This window comes from Gouania willdenowi, chromosome 7 (genome assembly GCF_900634775.1).
Source record: "Gouania willdenowi chromosome 7, fGouWil2.1, whole genome shotgun sequence".
Lineage (NCBI taxonomy): Eukaryota > Metazoa > Chordata > Actinopteri > Blenniiformes > Gobiesocidae > Gouania > Gouania willdenowi.
This window is the reverse complement of record NC_041050.1, coordinates 4,985,599-5,013,436: the sequence shown is the minus strand read 5'-3', so window position 1 is coordinate 5,013,436 and position 27,838 is coordinate 4,985,599. Positions and strand designations below refer to the sequence as shown.

At 36.7% G+C, this 27,838-nt stretch overlaps 6 protein-coding genes across 6 annotated transcripts; all 6 read right to left on the bottom strand.

Moving 5' to 3' along the window:
• Window positions 1-460: 460 nt before the first annotated feature.
• Window positions 461-2,919, bottom strand: LOC114467445 (gastrula zinc finger protein XlCGF26.1-like). The gene has a single exon (XM_028453755.1). It carries the CDS (start codon window positions 2,592-2,594, stop codon window positions 987-989), a length of 1,608 nt encoding a protein of 535 aa, XP_028309556.1. The 5' UTR covers window positions 2,595-2,919; the 3' UTR covers window positions 461-986.
• LOC114467443 (zinc finger protein 664-like) lies at window positions 1,402-16,635 on the bottom strand. Its single transcript, XM_028453753.1, has 2 exons — window positions 14,870-16,635; window positions 1,402-1,444 (listed from the first exon to the last, which is right to left on the bottom strand). Exons 1-2 carry the CDS (start codon window positions 16,336-16,338, stop codon window positions 1,435-1,437), a joined length of 1,479 nt encoding a protein of 492 aa, XP_028309554.1. The 5' UTR covers window positions 16,339-16,635; the 3' UTR covers window positions 1,402-1,434.
• On the bottom strand, window positions 5,328-7,691 carry LOC114467435 (zinc finger protein 28-like). The gene is made up of 2 exons (XM_028453743.1): window positions 6,625-7,691; window positions 5,328-5,952 (listed from the first exon to the last, which is right to left on the bottom strand). Exons 1-2 carry the CDS (start codon window positions 7,417-7,419, stop codon window positions 5,491-5,493), a joined length of 1,257 nt encoding a protein of 418 aa, XP_028309544.1. The 5' UTR covers window positions 7,420-7,691; the 3' UTR covers window positions 5,328-5,490.
• On the bottom strand, window positions 10,515-12,636 carry LOC114467442 (zinc finger protein 2-like). Its single transcript, XM_028453750.1, has one exon. The coding sequence runs from the start codon at window positions 12,356-12,358 to the stop codon at window positions 10,676-10,678; it is 1,683 nt and encodes a 560-aa protein (XP_028309551.1). The 5' UTR covers window positions 12,359-12,636; the 3' UTR covers window positions 10,515-10,675.
• Window positions 16,636-20,588: 3,953 nt separating the features above from the next.
• LOC114467461 (zinc finger protein 37-like) lies at window positions 20,589-22,809 on the bottom strand. The gene is made up of 2 exons (XM_028453773.1): window positions 21,797-22,809; window positions 20,589-21,712 (listed from the first exon to the last, which is right to left on the bottom strand). Exons 1-2 carry the CDS (start codon window positions 22,514-22,516, stop codon window positions 21,332-21,334), a joined length of 1,101 nt encoding a protein of 366 aa, XP_028309574.1. The 5' UTR covers window positions 22,517-22,809; the 3' UTR covers window positions 20,589-21,331.
• Window positions 22,810-25,186: 2,377 nt separating this feature from the next.
• LOC114467458 (zinc finger protein 501-like) lies at window positions 25,187-26,758 on the bottom strand. Its single transcript, XM_028453768.1, has one exon. The coding sequence runs from the start codon at window positions 26,484-26,486 to the stop codon at window positions 25,227-25,229; it is 1,260 nt and encodes a 419-aa protein (XP_028309569.1). The 5' UTR covers window positions 26,487-26,758; the 3' UTR covers window positions 25,187-25,226.
• Window positions 26,759-27,838: the final 1,080 nt, after the last annotated feature.

Sequence of the window (27,838 nt, the reverse complement as noted above, 5' to 3'; positions counted from 1 at the left end):
AAAGGGGTGCTTATTTAGATGAGGAACTGCACATCCGCCCAATGGCAGAATTGCTACAATGAATCTTGTTCATAAACAAACAACTGTAGGCCTCCAATCACAAGATGTACTGATTGCATCGACAAGTTCAATCGTTAAAAAAAACTAATTAACTAAACTAGGAGTGTACATTTTTCAATAAAGAGCAAACTTTGTTAATGTAACAGATGAGGCTTTAATATTCAACGGTAAAACTATTTACACAAAATGTTTACAGTAAACAATTACACAAACGAAACCTACTTTAAATAAAAACTGCCCAACTCTAAAACTTCTGCCAAAATGTGTTATGGACTAGATGGAGTTGATTTATATAGCGCTTTATCACCACACTGAAGCAGTCTCAAAGCACTTTACATATCAGCTCATTCACCCAATCACTCTCACATTCACACAACAGTGTGACAGGACTGACATGCAAGGTGCTAGTCGACCACTGGGAGCGACTTAGGGTTCAGTGTCTTGCCCAAGGACACTTCGACACATAGTCAGGTACTCTCGATCAGAAGACGACCCACTACCACCTGAGCCACGGTCGCCCGTTATGTTAACTTATTGAAAGAACTAACTTACAAAACTCTAATTACACTTCAAACTTCAACTATACCTAAACCTGCATAGCTAAAAAAAAAGAAAAACTAAAAAAAACACAGAACAACTATTAGATAAATTTACTACACACATCATAGTTGAAAGTCTCTTCTTATGTGTGGACTCTCCCGTGAACAAGACTTTTGTTGAAAACAATTCATTTTTCAAACATCACCTTTGAATGGTTTCTCTTCTTTGTGCATTCTCACATGTGACTGCAGGTAAAACTTACAGGTAAAACATTTACTACAAACATCACATTTGAATGGTTTCTCTCCTGTGTGGATTCTGAATTGTACCTTAAGGTAAGACGTTTCAACAAAACATTTGCTACAGACAACACAATTAAAAAGTTTCTATCCTGTGTGGATTAACAAGTGTCGCTTCAGTTGATATGTTTGAGAAAAACATTGACTACAAACATCACATTTGAAAGGTTTTTCTCCTGTGTGGATTCTTGTGTGTTGCTTAAGGTGAGACTTAAGAAGAAAACATTTTCTACAAACATCACATTTTAAAGGTTTCTCTCCTGTGTGGATTCTCATGTGTCGCATAAGTTGAAACTTTTCATTAAAACATTTCCTACAAACATCACATTTAAATGGTTTCTCTCCTGTGTGGATACTCATGTGTGACTTAAGGGTTGACTCTTGAGTAAAAGATTTACTACAAACATCACATTTGAATGGTTTTTCTCCTGTGTGGATTCTCATGTGTGATTTAAGGGTTGACTCTTGAGTAAAAGATTTACCACAAACATCACATTTGAATGGTTTTTCTCCTGTGTGGATTCTCATGTGTGACTTAAGGTTTGAGTCTTGAGTAAAACATTTGCTACAGACATCACATTTATAAAGTTTCTCTCCTGTGTGGATTCTCATGTGCCGCTTAAGGCCGACCTTACAGAAAAAACGTTTTCTACAAACATCACATTTAAATGGTTTCTCTCCCGTGTGGATTTTGATGTGTCGCACAAGGTCGACCCTATTGTTAAAACATTTACTACAAACATCACATTTAAATGGTTTCTCTCCTGTGTGGATTCTCATGTGTCGCTTAAGGCTGACTTTACAGATAAAACATTTTCTACAAACATCACATTTAAATGGTTTCTCTCCCGTGTGGATTTTGATGTGTCGCATAAGGTCGACCCTGTTGTTAAAACATTTACTACAAACATCACATTTAAATGGTTTCTCTCCTGTGTGGATTCTCATGTGTCGCTTGAGGTTGGCCATACGGGTAAAACATTTCCTACAAACATCACATTCACACGGTTTCTCTCCAGTGTGAATTCTCAGTTTTGAAGCTTCACCAAGTGACGCTTTCTTACCACCCACACATTCAGATCTCATTTTTACCTGAACCTTCTTCTTCGAACAAATCTGTTGAAATGCACTAATCTGTGTTTCAGAAGCTTTACATCCTATTTCAGTATTTTTACTTGAGTCAGACATTTTTCTCTTTTTCCTGGTGGAGTCAAAGTCAGCTTCAGTTTCAGAGTCTGACAGAGGTTTCTGCCAACAGCCTTCATCATCATCATCATCATCATCATCATCATCATCATCATCATCCTCCTCGCTACTATCTTCAGTCTGAGACGAGTCTGTTTCTGTTCCATCAGGACCTTGTAGTACTAAACTGTTTGGATCTGGGTTCTGTTCTGCTTCTGGTCCTTTGCTGTTAATTTCCACACTTTGTCTTTTCATGAATTCATCTAAAGTGCAGGTTGAAGGTTCCTCCTTCATGTTGACTTCTGTTAGTTGTCTCCAGTGTAGCTGGGAGACCTGAGGCTTCTCCTCTTCATCTTCACATTTAACAGGACAAGCAGCACTGTTTGTCTCCTGCTGCACACAAAGCTGCTTTTCCTCCTGACCTTCACTGAGCATCTCTGGTTCCTCCTTTATGTGGAGACGCTCTGGGAGCAGCTGCTCCACATTCTTCCTACACTTCCAGTGCATCATCGCCGATGGTGTGGAGTAAAATGTCAATCTTTATATTTTCATCTTTCTCTCCACTATGCTAGCTCCTCTGCTAGCTCGGTTAGCATTCTGCTCCAGCCTCTCCGTGTCTCTGTAACTCCGTCTTCTGACACCGTGTTGTGCTCTCTCACCTTCCACTGGAGCTTTAAGGCTCTATTATAGTGTGGACCGACTCCGTCTGTAGACTGGATATTAATAATATTCCATATTAGACTTACAGAGACACGTTTTTTTCTTTTCTTCCGCTTTTTCTTCTTCTGCGGCTCCAATTCAGCGGTTCTTCTTCTTCTTCTTCTTCTTAATAGCGGTGTCATAGTCTGAGTTATCCTCCGTGCTGAGCTTCTCTTAAAATCTCAGTACGTGACTGCTACCAACTGAGATGTACCCGTGCTGGATTAAACTAATTTAAAAAAATAAAATTACATTAGGTTAACTGTTATTTACTGCAATGTATATTATAATCATGTTTTTTTTTTTTTGTTTTGAAATTAAATTATTTATTTTCGTATGGAGTTTTATTATAATCATGTTTTCTCCAACATGTGCTTTATTTTTTTTTTATCCAAACAGAATACAAGTAATTAAAAAAAACTGCATTGAATAAATTATAAAACTTTTTTTTTAATACAAACTCATTACACGTAATAATGAAAAAAAAACTGCATAGAATACATTATAAAACATATTTCTCCTGCCTCGTATTTTGAGCAGTTCTACATTTTCACCCAAAAAAGAAGCCATTCAGCACTCGTCAAATAACATTAGCTTTGAACCTTAGCTTTGAAATTAAAATTTTTAGCTCATCACAGCGGAAGTAGAAAAAAGCTAAGCGAAAGTAGCATAAATTCATTTTTCCGGTATTGCGCATGCTCGTAATCGATCTCAGCACAAGGTAAACTCAGATCGAGACACCGTTTTTTTTTTTTTTTTTTTGTGATCCACTTTTGAAAGGGAGGACGTTTGAATAAACATATTGGATATTATTGTTCTTATTACTATCAGCATATCTAAACCCATTAACGTGTACAATATTAAGTGATTAATAATTAATTAATTAATTAATTAATTAATTAGTAAGAATACCGACAGAAAAAGGCCAGAAACTGAAAATATATGGATCCAAGCACTGAGGCGAACAAACATAGATGGAACTACATGGAGCCCAAAATCAAAGTGGTCGTATGTTTGCATAAGACATTTCGTTAATGGTCGGTTGTGTATTTTGGAGATCTAATTTCTTCCTGGCATAATTTACAACATTGATTATGAATTAGCCTACATTTAAATTGTAATTTATTCAGGAATGACTGAAATGTTTATGGCTAGTATGTTTAACTTGAAGACAAGCAACGTGAAATTAACAGTAAATATGCATTGCGTTGACATATCTATGAACTGTAAGTATATTAAATAAACAAATGTGCTCCATATACCCATTTGTTTTAATTTAGGCTGTATTTTTTTTTTATTATATTATTAGCGGCGCTAGCCTAGCATAGCCACATCGCGATTGATTCCAAACCAACTAAATGTAACTTCCCTTCATATCGGTGCTTGGCCTTTGGCTCTAATCTGCTGAAATATTCTTACAACATTTAGTAAAACCTTCGTGTTGTCCGTGGTAAATAGTGTAAATAGCGGTTGTCAGACAAATGTAAACCCCTCTTAAATGGCATAGGGCGTTGCTAAGGCAAATGTTCCAGATGATGATGTCACTGTGAAAAGATGTATGGATTCAAATTGCTTGCCAATAACTTTCGGGAACTATTTTAGTCTATTTCAAAACTTCCGTTGTCGCAACTATCTCTCTAAATGGCTCTGCTCCCATCCATAGAGACTATGTATCACAGACACGTCACACAGTGATAATTGAAAATAACCTCAAGCCACACACACCCTGTTCACCACCTTTTCACACTCATGCCCTCTGGGAGACGCTACAGGTTTTTATCAGCCAACTCAGCCATTTTTAACAACAGTTTTTTCCCACTGCCATACGGACACCAAACGAATGCCTAATGTAACTTAAATCTTGTATTGTTGCATTGTTTAACTATCTGTATGTGTGGAACTGACACAGGAGATGTGAGCATGATGTGCTGTACCGAAAACAAATTCCGCCAATTTTGTTGTTTAACCATTAATAAATGATTCTGATTCTGTATTTTTCTTTTAGGAAACAGTAATGGAAGTGGAATCCAGGGAGCTGCACACAACTTCATTTATTTGGATGAGGCAGGTTCTGCCATGGATTCAGTCTATGACATCACAACAGATGCAGATGGTGGTAGGGAATGTAGTGACTTAAGTTCATAAAATGTAGGTATTTTTCTTTACTCACATTATTTGTAATGACATAATTTCTTCAAAATTGTCATATAGACTAATTCATTATATTGAAAAGTAGCTACACAAAAGGTGCAGTTTTGCACATTTTATCAATGGTACAATTGCTACAAAGAAAATATGACTGTCTTGTTCATAAACAAACAACTGTAGACCTCCAATCACATGATGTATTGATTGAACTGACAAGTTCAATAGTTCAAAAAAACGAAATTAACTAAACTAGAAGTGTAAATTATTTAATAAAGAGCAAACTTTGTTAATGTAACATAAATGAGGCTTTAATATTCAAAGGTAAAACCATTTCCACAAAATGTTTACAGTAAACAATTACACAAAAGAAACCAACTTTAAATATAAACTGCTCAACTCAAACTTCTGCTGAAATCTGTTATGTTACCTTATTGAAAGAACTAACTTACAAAACTCTAACTACACTTTGTTATGGGATTTATTAAATTAATCATCAAATAATCAAATGTGTGTTCATGATTACCTTCAGTTCAGACTTTTGTTTAAAACAATTCCTTAGTCAAACATCACCTTTGACTGGTTTCTCTTTGTGTATTCTCACATGTGACTGCAGGTAATCCTTACGGGCAAAACATTTACTACAATCATCACATTTGAAAGGTTTCTCTCCTGTGTGGATTCTCATGTGTGTCTTAAGTTTAGCCTTTTGACTTAAACATTTACTACAAACATCACATTTAAATTGTTTCTCTACTGTGTGGATTCTCATGTGTTGCTTAAGGTAAGAAGTTTTAGTAAAACATTTACTACAAACATCACATTTGAATGGTTTATCTCCTGTGTGGGTTCTCATGTGGATCTTAAGGTGAAAAGTATTAATAAAACATTTACTACAAACATCACATTTGAATGGTTTCTCGCCTGTGTGGACTCTCATGTGTTGCTTAAGGTAAGAAGTTTTAGTAAAACATTTACTACAGATGTCACATTTGAATGGTTTCTCTCCTGTGTGGATTCTCATGTGTACCTCAAGACCGACCTTATGGGTAAAACATTTACTACAAACATCACATTTGAATGGTTTCTCTCCTGTGTGGATTCTCATGTGTGCGTTAAGGTGAGAACTTGTACCAAAATGTTTACTACATACATCACATTTAAATGGTTTCTCTCCTGTGTGGATTCTCATGTGTTGCTGAAGGTTAGACATTTTAATAAAACTTTTCCTACAAATGTCACATTTAAATGGTTTCTCTCCAGTGTGGATTCTCATGTGTTGCTTCAGGGAACAAGTTTTAATAAAACATTTACTACAGATATCACATTTGAATGGTTTCTCTCCTGTGTGTCTTCTCATGTGGACCTTGAGGTTAAAAGTACTAATACAATACTTACTACAAACATCACATTTGAATGGTTTCTCTCCTGTGTGGGTTCTCATGTGTACCTCAAGACCAACCTTATGGGTAAAACATTTACTACAAACATCACATTTGAATGGTTTCTCTCCTGTGTGGGTTCTCATGTGTACCTTAAGGCAAGAAGATTTAGTAAAACATTTACTACAGATATCACATTTGAATGGTTTCTCTCCTGTGTGGATTCTCATGTGTTGCTTAAGGCAAGAAGTTTTAGTAAAACATTTACTACAGATATCACATTTGAATGGTTTCTCTCCTGTGTGGATTCTCATGTGTTGCTTAAGGGTAGGGTGTTGAGTAAAACATTTACTACAAACATCACATTTGAATGGTTTCTCTCCTGTGTGGATTCTCATGTGTATTTTAAGACCGACCTTATGGGTAAAACATTTACTACAAACATCACATTTGAATGGTTTCTCTCCTGTGTGGATTCTCAGTTTTGAAGCTACACTAAGTGACGCTTTCTCACCACCCACACATTCAGATCTCATTTTTACCTGAACCTTCTTCTTTGAACAAATCTGTTGAAATGAACTAATCTGTGTTTCAGAAGCTTTACATCCCATTACAGTATTTTTACTTGAGTCAGACATTTTTCTCTTTTTCCTGGTGGAGTCAAAGTCAGCTTCAGTTTCAGACTCTGACAGAGGTTTCTGCCAAAAATCTTCATCATCATCATCGCCACTATCTTCAGTCTGAGACGAGTCTGTTTCTGTTCCATCAGGACCTTGTAGTACTAAACTGTTTGGATCTGGGTTCTGTTCTGCTTCTGGTCCTTTGCTGTTAATTTCCACACTTTGTCTTTTCATGAATTCATCTAAAGTGCAGGTTGAAGGTTCCTCCTTCATGTTGATTTCTGTTAGTTGTCTCCAGTGTAGCTGGGAGACCTGAGGCTTCTCCTCTTCATCTTCACATTTAACAGGACAAGCAGCACTGTTTGTCTCCTGCTGCACACAAAGCTGCTTTTCCTCCTGACCTTCACTGAGCATCTCTGGTTCCTCCTTTATGTGGAGACGCTCTGGGAGCAGCTGCTCCACATTCTTCCTACACTTCCAGTTCATCATCACCGATGGTGTGGAGTAAAATGTCAATCTTTATATTTTCATCTTTCTCTCCACTATGCTAGCTCCTCTGCTAGCTCGGTTAGCATTCTGCTCCAGCCTCTCCGTGTCTCTGTAACTCCGTCTTCTGACACCGTGTTGTGCTCTCTCACCTTCCACTGGAGCTTTAAAGCTCTATTATAGTGTGGACTGACTCCGTCTGTAGACTGGATATTAATAATATTCCATATTAGACTCACAGAAACACTTGTCTATCTCCGCTTCCGCTTCTTCTTCTTCTGTTTATCTAATTCAGCGTTTCTTGTTCTTCTTCTTATGTTTTCTGGCGGGTTTCAGCCATGAATTGAAAGGTAAACACCGCCACCCAGAGCCCAGAAAGTGAGTTGCGACAACTCTGTTTAAGCCAATGGTCCGCTTTTTTTTGTGATGCAACGGTAGGACGTTTAAATAATCATTTTGGATATTACAATTATTATTATCAGCATATCTAAACACATTAACATGTGCATTATTAACTAATTAATAATTATGTAATTAATAATACATTTTTAACATATGACGTGTACTGTATAAATATTGTAAATCAATGCAGTTATCAACGACAATATACCTAAACTCCCAGATATGTCACTCGGAATAAATGGATTCAATTTGCTTGCCAATAACTTCCGGGAACTATTTGAGTCTATGTCAAACTTCCGTTGTTGCAATTTTCTCTCTAAACGGCTCTGCTCCCATCCATAGAGACTATGTATCACAGATGCATCACACAGCGAGCATTGAAAATAAACTCAGGCCACACACACTCTACTCACCACCCTTTCACACTCATGCCCTCTGGGAAACGCTACAGGTTTTTAAAGTTAACTCTCAGATTTCATTTGATTTCATGCTGGGACCAATGTATGGAGCTAGTTTTTTATTTTTATTTTTATTTTTTAACTATGTTAGCTAAACAGACCAAGACGGCGAGCGCGCAGAAAGACATGGCAAGCGCAGAAATTGATCTAACTGTGCACGATTAAAGTTTTTATGCGCTTGGGTTTTTGGCACTAAATTGACGCCATAATATAACAAGTCCTTCACTGAGAGCGCGCTCACATTGAGAGCAGCAGTTAAAATGAAGAACGTGCTGAGCTCAGAAATAGAGCGTACACGCTCATCAGAAACAGCATGGAGGGACCAGAACTGATGGACTATGATGCCAGGACAGATGTTCAGCTGTGGTTCTCCCAGGGCAGGGGTCTGCAACCTGCAGCTCTGGGGCCTAATGTGGCCATTTGACTATTTTGGCTCCCTAAAGCTTTAAAAAAAAAAAACAACAAAAAAAAACAACAAAAAAAAAACTGTTGAAATATTTTTTTTTTTTACAAAGGTTATTAATGATTAATATCAAATAAAATCAAGTTTTATAACAATTTGTTAACCTAAAATAAATAACATTGTCCAATGACTCAGCACCTTCCCTTTTCACCTCCTGCAACATCTACAGACCATCAACTCTCCTGCACCTGTGGCTAACCTTAAGTTTTAAATTCCTGATAAGATAACTAAACCAATAAAACACTATTCTGGAAGATATTATTATTATGTGGGGACAGATTCATTTAACCACTAATGTGCCAGTTAAATATGCATGCTTTATGTGTGGCAAGAAATTAGCAATTAGCATGTGTTGACCACATGATCATGTGTTATCAAATTCAAGTTACTTTCAAATACATTAACTAAAAAAAAAACTTCTTTATACAACATTGTGTTCATGTAAACTGAGATGTGTAAGAATTTGTAGATGCAAGATACTGTTTTATTTCTTGATGTCAATTTATTTTATTTTAAACTGTTTCTATTTACATGACCAATAAAAATCAAATTAAATCAAACATTAATTTATATAATTTCAACAGCATAAAATTTAATACACTGTATTGTCTTCATTGAAAAGGTATTTTTTCAGCTCCAGGAAGACTTTAATCCAGGTGAGATGAGGTTAAATGGTTCCCTGTAGAGTAAAGGTTGCAGACCCCTGACCAGGGGAAGAGGGCTAGGAGACCCCACTATCAGAGCTGGACCCTCTGAATTTCATTCCATGGGGTGAAGCAATGCAGTCTGCTAAGTTGTTTATGCTACTGTTAAGTTAATTCAAGTACAGCATTTCTCTAAAATAAAAAAACAGAATATATGTAACCTGTTACACTTTGTTGTTATTTAAAAAAAACTTGTTACGTCTTCTTTTAAAATTATATGAAATAAATTACCTGTTATTTCAGCCACTGCTTGTTGCAGAAAAACTTAATATTGACACTAAAACATTTAGCAAATATATCTTAAGTCATTGTCAATCTTTACTTCATACAAAACTACGGTACGCCAGTTAAATCAACTATTCATTAGCATACATGGCTATGCTGTACACTCCCTCCACCCCCGCTCAAAAAAAAAAAAAAAAAAAAAAGGTGCGCCTACATTCTGTGCTGGTGCGACCAACTGAGAAACTTAGTCGCACCAGTGCCACCACTGCAAAAGTTAGTGTAGAGCCCTGATTTTTCTTTTTCTTTCAGGAAACAGTAACGGAAGTGGAATCCAGGGAGCTGCACACAACTTCATTTATTTGGATGAGGCAGGCTCTGCCATGGATTCAGTCTATGACATCACAACACACGCAAATGGTGGTGGGGAATGTAGTGACTTAAGCTCATAAAATGTAGTTTTTCTTTCCTCACATTATTTGTATTGACTCAATTTCTTCAAAATTGTCATATAGGCTAATTTGTGATATTGAAAAGTAGCTACACAAAAGGTGCAGTTTTGCACATCTTTTCAATGGTACAATTGCTACAATGAAAAAATGACTGTCTTGTTCATAAACAAACAACTGTAGACCTCCAATCACATGATGTATTGATTGAACTGACAAGTTCAATAGTTCAAAAAAACGAAATTAACCAAACTAGAAGTGTAAATTATATAATAAAGAGCAAACTTTGTTAATGTAACATAAATGAGGCTTTAATATTCAAAGGTAAAACCATTAACACAAAATGTTTACAGTAAACAATTACACAAAATAAACCAACTTTAAATATAAACTGCTCAACTCAAACTTCTGCTGAAATCTGTTATGTTACCTTATTGAAAGAACTAACTTAAAAACTCTAACTACACTTTGTTATGGGAATTATTATATTAATCATCAAATAATCAAATGTGTGTTCATGAGTACCTTCAGTTCAGACTTTTGTTTAAAACAATTCCTTAGTCAAACATCACCTTTGAATGGTTTCTCTTTGTGCATTCTTTCATGTGACTGCAGGTAATCCTTACGGGCAAAACATTTACTACAAACATCACATTTGAATGGTTTCTCTCCTGTGTGGATTCTCATGTGTACCTTAAGGTGAGAACTTGTACCAAAATGTTTACTACATACATCACATTTAAATGGTTTCTCTCCAGTGTGGATTCTCATGTGTTCCTGAAGGTTAGACATTTTATTGAAACATTTCCTACAAATGTCACATTTAAATGGTTTCTCCCCAGTGTGGATTCTCATGTGTTGCTTCAGGTAAGAAGTTTTTATGAAACGTTTACTACAGATATCACATTTGAATGGTTTCTCTCCTGTGTGCGTTCTCATGTGGACCTTAAGGTTAAAAGTACTAATAAAACATCTACTGCAAACATCACATTTGAATAGTTTCTCTCCTGTGTGGATTATCATGTGTCGCTTAAGGCAAGAAGTTTTAATAAAACATTTACTGCAGATATCACATTTGAATGGTTTCTCTCCTGTGTGTGTTCTCATGTGGACCTTAAGGTTAAAAGTACTAATAAAACATTTACTACAAATGTCACATTTGAATGGTTTCTCTCCTGTGTGGGTTCTCATGTGTACCTCAAGACCAACCTTATGGGTAAAACATTTACTACAAACATCACATTTGAATGGTTTCTCTCCTGTGTGGGTTCTCATGTGTACCTTAAGGCAAAAAGTTTTAGTAAAACATTTACTACAGATATCACATTTGAATGGTTTCTCTCCTGTGTGGATTCTCATGTGTTGCTTAAGGCAAGAAGTTTTAGTAAAACATTTACTACAAATATCACATTTGAATGGTTTCTCTCCTGTGTGGATTCTCATGTGTTGCTTAAGGGTAGGGTGTTGAGTAAAACATTTACTACAAACATCACATTTGAATGGTTTCTCTCCTGTGTGGGTTCTCATGTGTATTTTAAGACCGACTTTATGGGTAAAACATTTACTACAAACATCACATTTAAATGGTTTCTCTCCTGTGTGGATTCTCAGTTTTGAAGCTACACTAAGTGATGCTTTCTTACCACCCACACATTCAGATCTCATTTTTATCTGAACCTTCTTCTTTGAACAAATCTGTTGAAATGAACTAATCCGTGTTTCAGAAGCTTTACATCCCATTTCAGTATTTTTACTTGAGTCAGACATTTTTCTGTTTTTTCTGGTGGAGTCAAAGTCAGCTTCAGTTTCAGACTCTGACAGAGGTTTCTGCCAAAAATCTTCATCATCATCATCATCCTCACGACTATCTTCAGTCTGAGACGAGTCTGTTTCTGTTCCATCAGGACCTTGTAGTACTAAACTGTTTGGATCTGGGTTCTGTTCTGCTTCTGGTCCTTTGCTGTTAATTCCCACACTTTGTCTTTTCATGAATTCATCTAAAGTGCAGGTTGAAGGTTCCTCCTTCATGTTGATTTCTGTTAGTTGTCTCCAGTGTAGCTGGGAGACCTGAGGCTTCTCCTCTTCATCTTCACATTTAACAGGACAAGCAGCACTGTTTGTCTCCTGCTGCACACAAAGCTGCTTTTCCTCCTGACCTTCACTGAGCATCTCTGGTTCCTCCTTTATGTGGAGACGCTCTGGGAGCAGCTGCTCCACATTCTTCCTACACTTCCAGTTCATCATCGCCGATGGTGTGGAGTAAAATGTCAATCTTTATATTTACATATTTCTCTCCATTGTGCTAGCTCCTCTGCTAGCTCGGTTAGCATTCTGCTCCAGCCTCTCCGTGTCTCTGTAACTCCGTCTTCTGACACCGTGTTGTGCTCTCTCACCTTCCACTGGAGCTTTAAGGCTCTATTATAGTGTGGACTGACTCCGTCTGTAGACTGAATATTAATAACATTCCATATTAGACTCACAGAAACACTTGTCTATCTCCGCTTCCGCTTCTTCTTCTTCTGTTTATCTAATTCAGCGGTTCTTGTTCTTCTTCTTATGTTTTCTGGCGGGTTTCAGCCATGAATTGAAAGGTAAACACCGCCACCCTGAGCCCAGAAAGTGAGTTGCGACAACTCTGTTTAAGCCAATGGTCCGCTTTTTTTTGTGATGCACCGGTAGGACGTTTAAATAATCATTTTGGATATTACAATTATTATTATCAGCATATCTAAACACATTAACGTGTGCATTATTAACTAATTAATAATTATGTAATTAATAATACATTTTTAACATATGACGTGTACTGTATAAATATTGTAAATCAATGCAGTTATCAACGACAATATACCTAAACTCCCAGATATGTCACTCGGAATAAATTGATTCAAATTGCTTGCCAATAACTTCCGGGAACTATTTGAGTCTATTTCAAAACTTCCGTTGTCGCAACTATCTCTCTAAACGGCTCTGCTCCCATCCATAGAGACTATGTATCACAGACACGTCACACAGTGATAATTGAAAATAACCTCAGGCCACACACACTCTACTCACCACCTTTTCACACTCATGTCCTCTGGGAGACGCTACAGGTTTTTATCAGCCATTTTTAACAAGTTTTTCCCCACTGCCATACGGACACCAAATGAATGCCTAATGTAACTTAAATCTTGTAATGTTGCATTGTTTAACTATCTATATGTGTGGAACTGACACAGGAGATGTGAGCATGATGTGCTGTACCGAAAACAAATTCCGCCAATTTTGTTGTTTAACCATTAATAAATGATTCTGATTCTGTATTTTTCTTTCAGGAAACAGTAATGGAAGTGGAATCCAGGGAGCTGCACACAACTTCATTTATTTGGATGAGGCAGGTTCTGCCATGGATTCAGTCTATGACATCACAACAGATGCAGATGGTGGTGGGGAATGTAGTGACTTAAGCTCATAAAATGTAGGCATTTTTCTTTACTCACATTATTTGTAATGACATAATTTCTTCAAAATTGTCATATAGACTAATTAGTGATATTGAAAAGTAGCTACACAAAAGGTGCAGTTTTGCACATTTTTTCAATGGCAGAATTGCTACAAAGAAAATATGACTGTCTTGTTCATAAACAAACCACTGTAGACCTCCAATCACATGATGTATTGATTGAACTGACAAGTTCAATAGTTAAAAAAAAAACGAAATTAACTAAACTAGAAGTGTAAATTATTTAATAAAGAGCAAACTTTGTTAATGTAACATAAATGAGGCTTTAATATTCAAAGGTAAAACCATTTACACAAAAGAAACCAACTTTAAATATAAACTGCTCAACTCAAACTTCTGCCGAAATCTGTTATGTTACCTTATTGAAAGAACTAACTTACAAAACTCTTACTACACTTTGTTATGGGAATTATTATATTAATCATAAAATAATCAAATGTGTGTTCATGTGTACAATTTGTCATGTGTTAATACACGATGACTACATTATATCGTTGTACTTTTGAACAGACGTTGCTCCTTTGCTGAGTCATGTTAGATTAGATCACTCGCAGTAGACATTTTGTGGTGTATTCACAGTGCAAGCAAAAAAACAGTCTCTGCTCAAGGCCTCATACCAAAGCTCTGATAAGCAGAGCTCTGTAAGTGATTTTCCATCTAACTCCTTCCTCCCTTCACACACTCCTTCCCTCTCATCTTAGGGTGGGCTCTTCCTATCTGTAAAAGTTGGTGCTGAGAAAACTTTCCGTCAGTTGCATGTCTCCTTCCTGCAGGAAAGACACCCTTTTTGTACTTCTTTCCATTTAGTTTATAATAAATCTTTTTTTTTTTTTTTTTAAATCATCATGCATTCGTCTGGACCTCATCATTCAACAAAAGCACAAATCATGTTACCAAACGAGGACAATCGTAAATTTGCCGTGACAACTTCAAACTTCAATTATACCAAAACCTACATAGCTTAAAAAAAAAAAAAAAAAAAAAAAAAAACGCTGAACAACTATTAAAATTAGTTACTACACACGTCACACTTGAAAGTCTTTTCTTACGTGTAAACACTCCCATGGACCTTCAGTTCAGACTTTTGTTTAAAACAATTCCTTAGTCAAACATCACCTTTGACTGGTTTCTCTTTGTGCATTCTCACATGTGACTGCAGGTAATCCTTACGGGCAAAACATTTACTACAAACATCACATTTAAATGGTTTCTCTCCTGTGTGGATTCTCATGTGTTGCTTAAGTTTAGCCTTTTGAATTAAACATTTACTACAGAAATCACATTTAAATTGTTTCTCTCCTGTGTGGATTCTCATGTGTTGCTTAAGGTAAGAAGTTTGAATAAAACATTTACTACAAACATCACATTTGAATGGTTTCTCTCCTGTGTGGGTTCTCATGTGGACCTTAAGGTGAAAAGTATTAACATAACATTTACTACAAACATCACATTTGAATGGTTTCTCTCCTGTGTGGATTCTCATGTGTTGCTTAAGGTAAGAAGTTTTAGTAAAACATTTACTACAAACATCACATTTGAATGGTTTCTCTCCTGTGTGGATTCTCATGTGTACCTCAAGACCGACCTTATGGGTAAAACATTTACTACAAACATCACATTTGAATGGTTTCTCTCCTGTGTGGATTCTCATGTGTACCTTAAGGTGAGAACTTTTACCAAAATGTTTACTACATACATCACATTTGAATGGTTTCTCTTCTTTGTGCATTCTCACATGTGACTGCAGGTAATCCTTACGGGCAAAACATTTACTACAAACATCACATTTGAAAGGTTTCTCTCCTGTGTGGGTTCTCATGTGTTGCTTAAGTTTAGCCTTTTGAATTAAACATTTACTACAAAAATCACATTTAAATTGTTTCTCTACTGTGTGGATTCTCATGTGTTGCTTAAGATAAGAAGTTTGAATAAAACATTTACTACAAACATCACATTTGAATGGTTTCTCTCCGGTGTGGGTTCCCATGTGGACCTTAAGGTGAAAAGTATTAATAAAACATTTACTACAAACATCACATTTGAATGGTTTTTTCTTAGTGTGGATTCTCAGTTTTGAAGCTACACTAAGTGATGCTTTCTTACCACCCACACATTCAGATCTCATTTTTACCTGAACCTTCTTCTTTGAACAAATCTGTTGAAATGAACTAATCTGTGTTTTAGAAGCTTTACATCCTATTTCAGTATTTTTACTTGAGTCAGACATTTTTCTCTTTTTCCTGGTGGAGTCAAAGTCAGCATCAGATTCAGAGTCTGACAGAGGTTTCTGCCAAAAATCTTCATCATCATCATCATCATCATCATCATCATCATCGCCACTATCTTCAGTCTGAGATGAGTCTGTTTCTGTTCCATCAGGACCTTGTAGTACTAAACTGTTTGGATCTGGGTTCTGTTCTGCTTCTGGTCCTTTGCTGTTAATTTCCACACTTTGTCTTTTCATGAATTCATCTAAAGTGCAGGTTGAAGGTTCCTCCTTCATGTTGATTTCTGTTAGTTGTCTCCAGTGTAGCTGGGAGACCTGAGGCTTCTCCTCTTCATCTTCACATTTAACAGGACAAGCAGCACTGTTTGTCTCCTGCTGCACACAAAGCTGCTTTTCCTCCTGACCTTCACTGAGCATCTCTGGTTCCTCCTTTATGTAGAGACGCTCTGGGAGCAGCTGCTCCACATTCTTCCTACACTTCCAGTTCATCATCGCCGATGGTGTGGAGTAAAATGTCAATCTTTACATTTTCATCTTTCTCTCCACTATGCTAGCTCCTCTGCTAGCTCGGTTAGCATTCTGCTCCAGCCTCTCCGTGTCTCTGTAACTCCGTCTTCTGACACCGTGTTGTGCTCTCTCACCTTCCACTGGAGCTTTAAGCCTCTATTATAGTGTGGACTGACTCCGTCTGTAGACTGGATATTAATAACATTATATATTAGACTCACAGAAACATTTGTTGTTTTTCTCCGCTTTTTCTTCTTCTGCGGCTCTAATGCAGCTTCTTCTTCTTCTTCTTCTTCTTCTTCTAATGGTTTCCGGCAGGCTGTACACTAAAAGTAGCGTAATGCTGCCCTCTTCTGTTCACTTAGATTCACTCCATTTTAGATTCTCAAATAGAGGTTGGTAGATTGGAGATACCTCACGACTGCCTTATCTATTAAAATCGACTCTGTTCTTGGTGCAAATATTGACTTTATTGAAAACACTGTCAGCCCAAGAGTTGAAAGTTCTCTAATGCAGCTGTTCTTGTTCTTCTTCTTTTGTTTCCTGGCGGGTTGCAGCCATGACTTGAAAGGTGATTACCGCCACCTACTGTTTTGAAATATACTATGTAATTTATAGCTATACCGACTCTACAATAATAATAATAATAATAATAATAATAATAATAATAATAATAATAATAATAATAATAATAATTATTATTATATTCTATGACAGTCCTGTGTCATTGAGATATTTAATAATTGCTCTGTTAATACTAATTACTTAATCTCCCATTTTTCCCCCATTATAACCTCAAATTTTCATTTCTTTTGTCCCTAACTGATCTTTTCCATAAGAAAAAAAAAATAAAATTTCCATTAACGTTCATCTCTCTTCCTTATACTTCTTGCATGATAACACAAATTTTTCTGAATTTTCAATTACTTTGCATTCTTCGCATATATCTGATTGACTTTTTCCAATTAATGCCAGTGTGTTATAACCCTGTATGATCAAATTCATAATCTTGTTAGCACTACGTCCCCACCTCTGATCTTTCTTTCTACAAAATAATCACACACACACAAAAAAAAAAAAAAAAAAAAAAAAAAAAAAACACACACAAATGTTTGTTTTCTCCTGTGCTCATGCTTAGATTGGTCATTATTCTAATGCTGACATGTAAGTTGATCATGTGTCCCTCGGATCAGACATTAACATTTTTGTGGCTCTCCCTGTGATAAAAAGCTGCCAGTCTCTGATCTCTGTCGTAATTTAAAGGCATTAAGACTTATCTCTTTAAATAGTTTTAAGTCGATCTAATTGTTTTTATGTTTTATTTCTTATGTAACACTTTAAGTTTATTATGAACAAAAAGTATTATTATATATTAAGTCACATTAGTTTCTATACTGTATTTTATCAAATTAAATGAATTATTGTACATTTTAGGGAATTTTATTACTAAATAAATAATTTACAATTATATTATAATTAAAACAAATAATCAAATATCACCCTTGGGTAGGCACTGCCTTGCCTACCCTGACTGCACGTCAATACTATTGACATGATTTCTTCAAAATTGTCAAATAGGCTAATTTCAGAGGTGCGTAGTTACATTTACTCCTTTACATGTACTTGAGTAACTTTTTGAAAAAAAATTTACTCACGAGAGTAAATTTATTGAGGCATACTTTTACTCGAGTACCGTTTTGGCTAGTCGACCCACCTCTGGAGCGTGCACTTGTTTCCTCGAGTGAAGCAGTTGTCAGCCAAGCTCAACACCGGTCTGCCTGCCCCTGCAGCCTGCGAGAGACCTTTTTAGTCATGCTGGTATCCTTTTCAGGGCCAAAAGGAGCTGCTTGGGAAAAATCTTGTGATTTAGCTCCTGTTGAAAATTAACTGACACTTCACAAAGTGACTTTTTTGCCTAAAAAAATGCAGGTCATCCTGGAAAGCCTGAGCTTACGTCACTCTTGAGTTTTAGCAGTTATTTTTGGTTTTTCAGTTAATTTATCTATATACAAGTAATACTGATACAAAGTAAATAGGAAAATGAGGTTCAGCATCAAGAGGAAGGGAAGGCTTGAAGAGGGGATGTGGTGGTATAGAGAGGGGTGATGAGGAGAGGTGAGCAGGAGGGAGAGAGAGGGGGGAGGGTGATGTACAGGAGTTAGGTAGAGAGAGAAAACGGTGATGTAAGGATATTATGCAAAGGAGAGAAGGTGAAATTGCTTTCATTTGTCAAGTTTTCCTTACAAAGCGTTTGAATGTATAAGTTCTAAGAATATATGTTTGTGATTTTAATGTTTTTTGAATAACTAAGATGTTACTATGTACTTGAGTACTTTTTCCACTTGAACTCAAGTATGTATTTGGCATCACTACTTCTACTTTTAAGTAAAGTTGATTTACATGTAACAGTACTTTTACTCGAGTAACGTTTTTGGCTACTCTCTACCCACCTCTGGCTAATTTGTAATATTGGAAAATAGCTACACAAAAGGTGCAGTTTTACACATCTTTTCAATGGCAGAATTGCTACAATGAAAATATGACTGTTTTGTTCATAAACAAACAACTGCAGGCCTCTAATCACATAATATATTGATTACACTGACAAGTTCAATAGTTCAAAAAACGAATGAACTAAAGAAGTGTACATTATTTAATAAAGAGCAAACATGTAACATAGATTGGGCTTTAATAATCAAAGGTAAAACTATTTACACAAAATGATTACAGTAAACAATTACACAAAATAAACCAACTTTAAATATAAACTGTTATGTTAACTTATTGAAAGGACTAACTTACAAAACTCTAACTACACTTCAAACGTCAACTCCTAAACCTACATCTTTCTATGAAAGTCTGTCTGTGTCTGTGTTCCTCAAATATCCCCGCAGATCAGGATCAGACTGACCTGAGAGTTTCAACATGGCTGCTGCTTGGTTCAAGGGTGTGCAACGTTAGATTTGTTTGGACGCTCCACCCCCACGTCCCACCTTCTGAGTTGATGGACTCAGTGATGTCATCAGTCCTAGCTCTACAGTGATGATGTCATCAGTTAGAACAGTGGTCCTACGTCCTTCATCAGTCCAATGTTCTAATATTCCAATGTTCAAATGTATTATAAAGAGATGTCATCAGTCCTACCTCTTAAAAGCAAGGAATCTCTCTCTCTTTCTCTCTCTGTCTGTGTGTGTGTGTTTCTCAAATATCTCTGCGGATCAGGATCAGACTGACAACAAACTGGAATCGGGGACAACAAAATGAAATCGGAATAGATGGGGTTCAACTCTCTACAGTGTCCTTGCTAAAAGCCAAAACATAAGAAAACACAATAGTTGTCACTCTACACATTTCACAACAAACCTACATGTCCCTGATGTCCCACCTTTAAACACAACCTAATTTGGCCATCCATAAAAAACCTACTTAACCGACAACTTTTCTATCGCCATAGATACTTCTTACTGGCAAAAAAAAAAAACAAAAAAAAAAAAAACAACAACAATTAGGAAAATATTTACTACACACTTCACATTTGGAAGTCTTTTATGTGTGGACTATCCCGTGGACCTTCACTTCTCTTCTTTGTGCATTCTCGCATGTGACTGCAGGTGAGGCTGGTATAGGGTTCTTCGCCAGGACCTATGTCGTCAACGTGACGCAGAGGTTGGCCAACTGTAGTTCTGCGTCGATCGGGAACGCATCGCTATGCGATTGGCCACAGTTTGTCATTTGTTTTGTTACAAATGAGCATTAAAAAGCCCTTGTTTATATCTTCCGGTCACAGAAATCAATGTTTTTATGTTTTTTAAGCATCTTAAAATGTTATTTTTTTTCTGGCTTTATTACTGTACCTAACCATGTGTGTTTTGTTGGACACAAACATTAAAACAACGGTTTCAAAATGTGCATTTTATTATTCAATATATACATTTGCAACACATAAACAAAGTATAAAAGTGTATCGAGCGCACTGTCAACCGCTCCAGTCGACAGTCACACTGGGGGCGAGGGCCCTGACCCCACCGTAAAACGGAGAGGTAGCAGCGCAATAACCTGGTCCACAGCCCTGGGAAGCGGAGAGTAGGTAGCAGGGGCAGTGCTGTTAAACTCACTTTAAACATAACATCATGTCTGCTCCTCTGGCAGCCTCCAAAGCTGGTCATTGTTTACTGCTAATGAAACGCACGCAAACACACTGTAGGAACAGGGACGAGGCAGAGTAGCGATAGTAACAGTAAACACACAACTTTTGTCTGTGATTGACTCCGTTTGGTGGTGCTTCATGTGCTGCAGCAATGAAAGGAAATAAAACTCTTTCGTCTTTCTGTTCGTCTCGGTTCTCTCTTTGACTCAATCCACTGTAGAAACACAGACGTGTTGACCGGAAAAAGCAGAGACGGGCTGAGGTTTGGAGCTGACCAATCACAGCGCTTACGTTCCACATTGCCTCAACGTGCAGTCAGGATGGGAAGCGTAAGTCAGGTTACAGGGAGGGGGTCTACGTAGAGTGCAACGTGCGTCTACGGCGTCAATTTTACGCTGAACCATATACAGTATCAGACTTTAAAGGTTGACTCTTGAGTAAAACATTTGCTACAGACATCAAAATTAAATAGTTTCTCTCCTGTGTGGATTAACGTGTTGCTTTAGTTGAGACTTTTGAGTAAAACATTTACTACAAACATCACATTTAAATGGTTTTTCTCCTGTGTGGATTCTCATGTGTTGCTTAAGGTCAACCTTAGATTGCCCAACTCTAAAACTTCTGCCAAAATCTGTTACGTTACTTTACTAACAAAAGTCTAACTACACTTCAAATTTCAACTATACCTAAACCTATGTAGCTAAAAAAGCAACAACAGAAAACAATGTACACCTAAAATATTTACTCCACATCAGATTTGAAAGTCTTTTCTTATGTGTGGACTCTCTTGTGGACCTTCAGTTCAGACTTTTGTTAGAAACAATTCCTTTGTCAAACATCATCTTTGACTAGTTGTTCTTCTTTGTGCATTTTCATATGTGACTGCAGGTAAAACTTACGTGTAAAACATTTACTACAAACATTACATTTGAATGGTTTCTCTCCTGTGTGAATTCTCATATGTGACTTAAAGTTTGACACTTGAGTAAAAGATTCACTGCAAACATCACATTTAAATGGTTTCTCTCCTGTGTGGAATCTCATGTGTTGCTTAAGGTGAGACGTTTTGATAAAACATTTCCTACAAACATCACATTTGAATGGTTTTTCTCCTGTGTGGATTCTCATGTGTTGCTTAAGGGTAGGCTGTTGAGTAAAACATTTCCTACAAACATCACATTTGAATGGTTTTTCTCCTGTGTGGATTCTCATGTGTTGCTTAAGGGTAGGCTGTTGAGTAAAACATTTACTACAAACATCACATTTGAATGGTTTCTCTCCTGTGTGGATTCTCATGTGTACCTTAAGGTGAGACATTTTAATAAAACATTTCCTACAAACATCACATTCAAATGGTTTCTCTCCTGTGTAGATTCTCACTATTGAAGCTTCATTAAGTGATGCTTTCTCACCACCCACACATTCAGATCTCATTTTTACCTGAACCTTTTTCTTTGAACAAATCTGTTGAAATGAACTAATCTGTGTTTCAGAAGCTTTACATCCCATTACAGTATTTTTAATTGAGTCAGACATTTTTCTCTTTTTCCTGGTGGAGTCAAAGTCAGCTTCAGTTTCAGACTCTGACAGAGGTTTCTGCCAACAGCCTTCATCATCATCATCATCATCATCGCCACTATCTTCAGTCTGAGATGAGTCTGTTTCTGTTCCATCAGGACCTTGTAGTACTAAACTGTTTGGATCTGGGTTCTGTTCTGCTTCTGGTCCTTTGCTGTTAATTTCCACACTTTGTCTTTTCATGAATTCATCTAAAGTGCAGGTTGAAGGTTCCTCCTTCATGTTGATTTCTGTTAGTTGTCTCCAGTGTAGCTGGGAGACCTGAGGCTTCTCCTCTTCATCTTCACATTTAACAGGACAAGCAGCACTGTTTGTCTCCTGCTGCACACAAAGCTGCTTTTCCTCCTGACCTTCACTGAGCATCTCTGGTTCCTCCTTTATGTGGAGACGCTCTGGGAGCAGCTGCTCCACATTCTTCCTACACTTCCAGTTCATCATCGCCGATGGTGTGGAGTAAAATGTCAACCTTTATATTTTCATCTTTCTCTCCACTATGCTAGCTCCTCTGCTAGCTCGGTTAGCATTCTGCTCCAGCCTCTCCGTGTCTCTGTAACTCCGTCTTCTGACACCGTGTTGTGCTCTCTCACCTTCCACAGGAGCTTTAAGGCTCTATTATAGTGTGGACTGACTCCGTCTGTAGACTGGATATTAATAACATTATATATTAGACTCACAGAAACATTTGTTATTCTACCGCCGCTCTTTCTTCTTCTGCGGCTCTAATTCAGCGGTTGTTCTTCTTCTTTTATTTTCTGGCGGATTGCAGTCATGACTTGAAAGGTGAATATCGCCATCTACTGTATCGGAGTATATTATAGGGCTCTAGAGCTATACCTATTTCACATAATTACTAATTTAAAAAAAAGAAAAAAAGAAACACTAATATTTATATTCTATTACATAGTCCTTTGTCATTGATATATTTAATAACTGCTCTGTTTATGCTACTTTCACCCTCTCCCATTGTTCCTATTTCCTCTCTTGCAAATCTTTGCCATGAACTTTTGTCTCTCTTCCTTATACTTCTTGAAATATTTTATTATATGATATACATTTTCAATTAATTTGCATTCTTCACATATATCTTTGACAATTACCAATTAATGCCAGTGTTTTATTTAACTTTGAATATGACCTAGTTAGCACAACCTTGTGTTCTTTCTCTTCACCCCCTGTGCATTGTTGGATTTGTGTATAATATAGGACTCCCTAACACTTTAATCATTATTCGACCGAGTTGGCCATTTACAGACCTGGTTGCTTTTTTGTTAATACCGTCTGCTCCCTTATTCTCTTCCACCCCAACATCCACGGAACCAGAGTTTTTTTTTTTAGCATTTGTAATTGGAACACATTTTGGTGACTTTCCCACATTAAATCTTTTTTTTATACTAGAGCTGCAAGAGAATCTACACAACACATCACCATGGTTTTATTTCTTCTATCCACTGTAATACAATGATGGTAGCCTTTATTTTGTCTGTATAAACAGATATTTGATCTGGTCGGTTTTTTTGCAATACTCAAATTAAATAATGATATACAGTATATACTCTTATTCCTACCGTCTCTTTTTCATTTTCTGTTTATATGTACAAATAATATTACTTTTTAGATATTTACTTGTCTGAGACATTTTTATACCATATCCCCAATAACTCTTTAAGTCAATAATTTTAAAATCTGTCAGTTTATGGAAACATCCAAATGGGAACATTACTAATCAGGTTATAATGTCTCTATACCAGATACCACAGCACACTTCTAGATAACGATTCAACATTAATACTGTAGTTATACAGTTATTGTTAAACTGTATGGCATAAAATAGTCTTTGGCCACAACAGCATTGATCCGAGAAGGTCTGTATCACACAGGGCCACTGTGGCGCTGTCTAATTTTGTGCAGCCCCCAAGATAAATGCATAAAATGACTCCAAAATACACACAAATTTACAGAAAAATATACACAACCAAAATCGAAATTCACAAAGTGATGTCAACAACACAAAACAAACAGCAACAAAAACACTCAAAAGGAAAGATAAAATGACTCCAAAAACAGAAAAAAACAAGAAAATTAAACAAAATGAATAAAAACAACCCCCCCCCCCCCAAAAAAAAAAAAAAAAAACACACACACACACACACAAAAACAGAAAACACATAACATGACAAAAAAATCTACAAGATAATCACAAAAAAAGTTTGCTCTTTCCTGTGTTATTGCTCAGATTGGTCTAAATGCTGACATTAATGTTGATAATGTACCCCTCTGATAAAACAATCACATTTTTGTGGCCCTCGCTGTGATAAAAAGCTGCCAATCTCTGATCTCTGTAAGTAATTTAAAGACATAGACATCTCTGTAAGGAGAATTTTGAGTCGATGTCATTTCTGTTTTAATTTATTTTCTTCTGTAGCACATAGTTTTGTTTTAAATGAAAAGTGCATTGCACATAAACAGTATTATATAATAAAGTCACGTTAGTTTCTATGCAGTATAACAGAATAAAATGAAATAATGGACATTTTAGGGCTGAGTTCGCTCACTGCTTTCTAATATGGTAAATTGACTTGATTTATATAGAGCTTTATCCCCACACTGAAGTAGTCTCAAACCACTTTACAATATCAGCTCATTCACACTCCAATGGGACTGAGCCGCCATGCAAGGTGCAAGTAAACCACTGGGAGCTACTTAGGGTTCAGTGTCTTACCCAAAGACACTTCAACATTTAGACAGATGCAGACTGAATCAAACCCCCCAACCTCTCGATCAGAAGACGACCCCTCTACCACAGACGCCAATCCTTAAGACTTCTACTAGTAAATAATTAGTTTACTAATATTTACTATGAAAAATTAAATGCAGATTAAAAAAAAAATCTGTTTTTGTGTAATCTGTAAAAATAAATAAAAATAAACGACTGAAGTGTAAATTATTTAATAAAAAGCAAACACCTTTGATGTAACACAGATGAGGCTTTAATATTCAATAGTAGCTAAAAACAAAAAACAAAACAGCAATGAACAAGTATAAGGAAAATATTTACTACACACATCACATTTAAAAGTCTTTTCTTATGTGTGGACTCTGTTATGGACCTTCAGTTCACTTTTGTTTAAAACATTTTCTTTGTCAAACATCACCTTTGACTGGTTTTACTCCTGTGGATTCTCATGTGTGGCTTAAGGTTGCCTTTAGAGTTAAAACATTTACTACAAACGTCACATTTGAAAGGTTTCTCTCCTGTGTGGATCCTAATGTGTTGCCTAAGGTGAGACTTTTGAATAAAACATTGACTACAAACATCACATTTGAATGGTTTCTCTCCTGTATGAATTCTCATGTGTTGCATAAGGTGAGACTTTTGAATAAAACATTGACTACAAACATCACATTTAAATGGTTTCTCTCCTGTGTGGATTCTCATGTGTCTCTTAAGGTCAACCTTATAGTTGAAACATTTACTACAAACATCACATTTGAATGGTTTCTCTCCAGTGTGGATTCTCATGTGTTGCCTGAGGTTGACCTTATCTGTAAAAAATTTACTACACACATCACATTTAAATGGTTTTTCTCCTGTGTGGATTCGCACATGTGACTTAAGTACATGCTTTTGAATAAAACCTTGACTACAAACATCACATTTAAATGGTTTCTCTCCTGTATGGATTCTCATGTGTACCTTAAGGTTGACCTTACAGTTAAAACATTTTCTACAAACATCACATTCAAACAGTTTCACTCCTGTGTGGATTCTCAGTTTCGAAGCTTCACTAAGTGATGCTTTCTTACCACCCACACATTCAGATCTCATTTTTATCTGAACCTTCTTCTTTGAACAAATCTGTTGAAATGAACTAATCCGTGTTTTGGAAGCTTTACATCCCATTTCAGAATTTTTACTTGAGTCAGACATTTTTCTCTTTTTTCTGGTGGAGTCAAAGTCAGCTTCAGTTTCAGAATCTGACAGAGGTTTCTGCCAACAGCCTTCATCATCATCATCATCATCATCGCCACTATCTTCAGTCTGAGACGAGTCTGTTTCTGTTCCATCAGGACCTTGTAGTACTAAACTGTTTGGATCTGGGTTCTGTTCTGCTTCTGGTTCTTTGCTGTTAATTTCCACACTTTGTCTTTTCATGAATTCATCTAAAGTGCAGGTTGAAGGTTCCTCCTTCATGTTGATTTCTGTTAGTTGTCTCCAGTGTAGCTGGGAGACCTGAGGCTTCTCCTCTTCATCTTCACATTTAACAGGACAAGCAGCACTGTTTGTCTCCTGCTGCACACAAAGCTGCTTTTCCTCCTGACCTTCACTGAGCATCTCTGGTTCCTCCTTTATGTGGAGACGCTCTGGGAGCAGCTGCTCCACATTCTTCCTACACTTCCAGTTCATCATCGCCGATGGTGTGGAGTAAAATGTCAATCTTTATATTTTCATCATTCTCTCCACTATGCTAGCTCCTCTGCTAGCTCGGTTAGCATTCTGCTCCAGCCTCTCCGTGTCTCTGTAACTCCGTCTTCTGACACCGTGTTGTGCTCTCTCACCTTCCACTGGAGCTTTAAGGCTCTATTATAGTGTGGACTGACTCCGTCTGTAGACTGGATATTAATAATTTTTCATATTAGACTCACAGAGACACTTACTATCCCCCGCCCCGTTTTTTCTTCTTCTGCGGCTCTAATTTAACGGTTCTTCTTCTTCAGGGTTTTACAGCGGTTGGTAAACTACGAAATGGTGCATTTCCGCCACCTACTGGTATAAAGTGTGGATTAGAATATCTAACATGTTCTTCTTCTTGTAAAAAAATAAATAATAATGTCTCTCAATCAGTTTAGTTTGTCTAAGAAAATCAAATAAAATCCTGTATTCTTCATTTTCTGAATTATTTTGTAAGATATTTATTACATTCAATTGTACTTTAATTCCTCTCAATTTTTCCACCAGTTTTCTTTTGAAATCATATTTCTGACAGTGTATAATAACATGTTCCACAGTCTCTTTTTGTCCATAGTTGTCCCATCTACTCATCTTATGTTTTCCTATTCTAAACAATGTACTGTTTAATCCAGTGTGTCCAAATTGTAGTCTAGATATTATTCTTTCATTCCTCCTATTGGTTCCTGCACTTCTCATTTCACCATCATTCCTTTGCATTCTATAAAACCATCATCCTTTCCATCCTTTTCTTTTGACACCTTTCCTTCAATCTCTGTTTAATAATACTCTTCACCTCTGTTCTACTGATGTTAACTGCTAAATCTACTTGAGCCAAGCTGACATCCACATGGACAACACCTCTCACCCCCTGCATCAAACTGTGGAGGGTCTGAGCAGCTCTTTCAGCAGCAGACTCATACACCCACGGTGTAAAAAGGAGCACGACCACAGGTCCTTCCTCCCATCTGTCATAAGAATGTACAACACTAGCATTGTCCAAAGTGTTTTGTTTTTTCTCATCTGTAAATAATGATGTTCCTTCACAGCCTTACTAATGTGCAATACCACTCATACTGATTGTAAAACCCCACTTACCGCTTATATATATATATCTCGTTATCTTTATGTTTGCCTTTATTTTTTCTTTCTGTATTTGTCCTTAGCTTTCTGTTTTGCTTAATCTTTGTGTCTTGGCTGCTGTAACATTTGAATTTCCCCAATGTGGGATAAAATAAAGGAAATCTAATCTAATAAACACAACCCTGCTGCTGAAGCACACCAAACTTCTGCAGCCTCCAGCAGCCGCAATT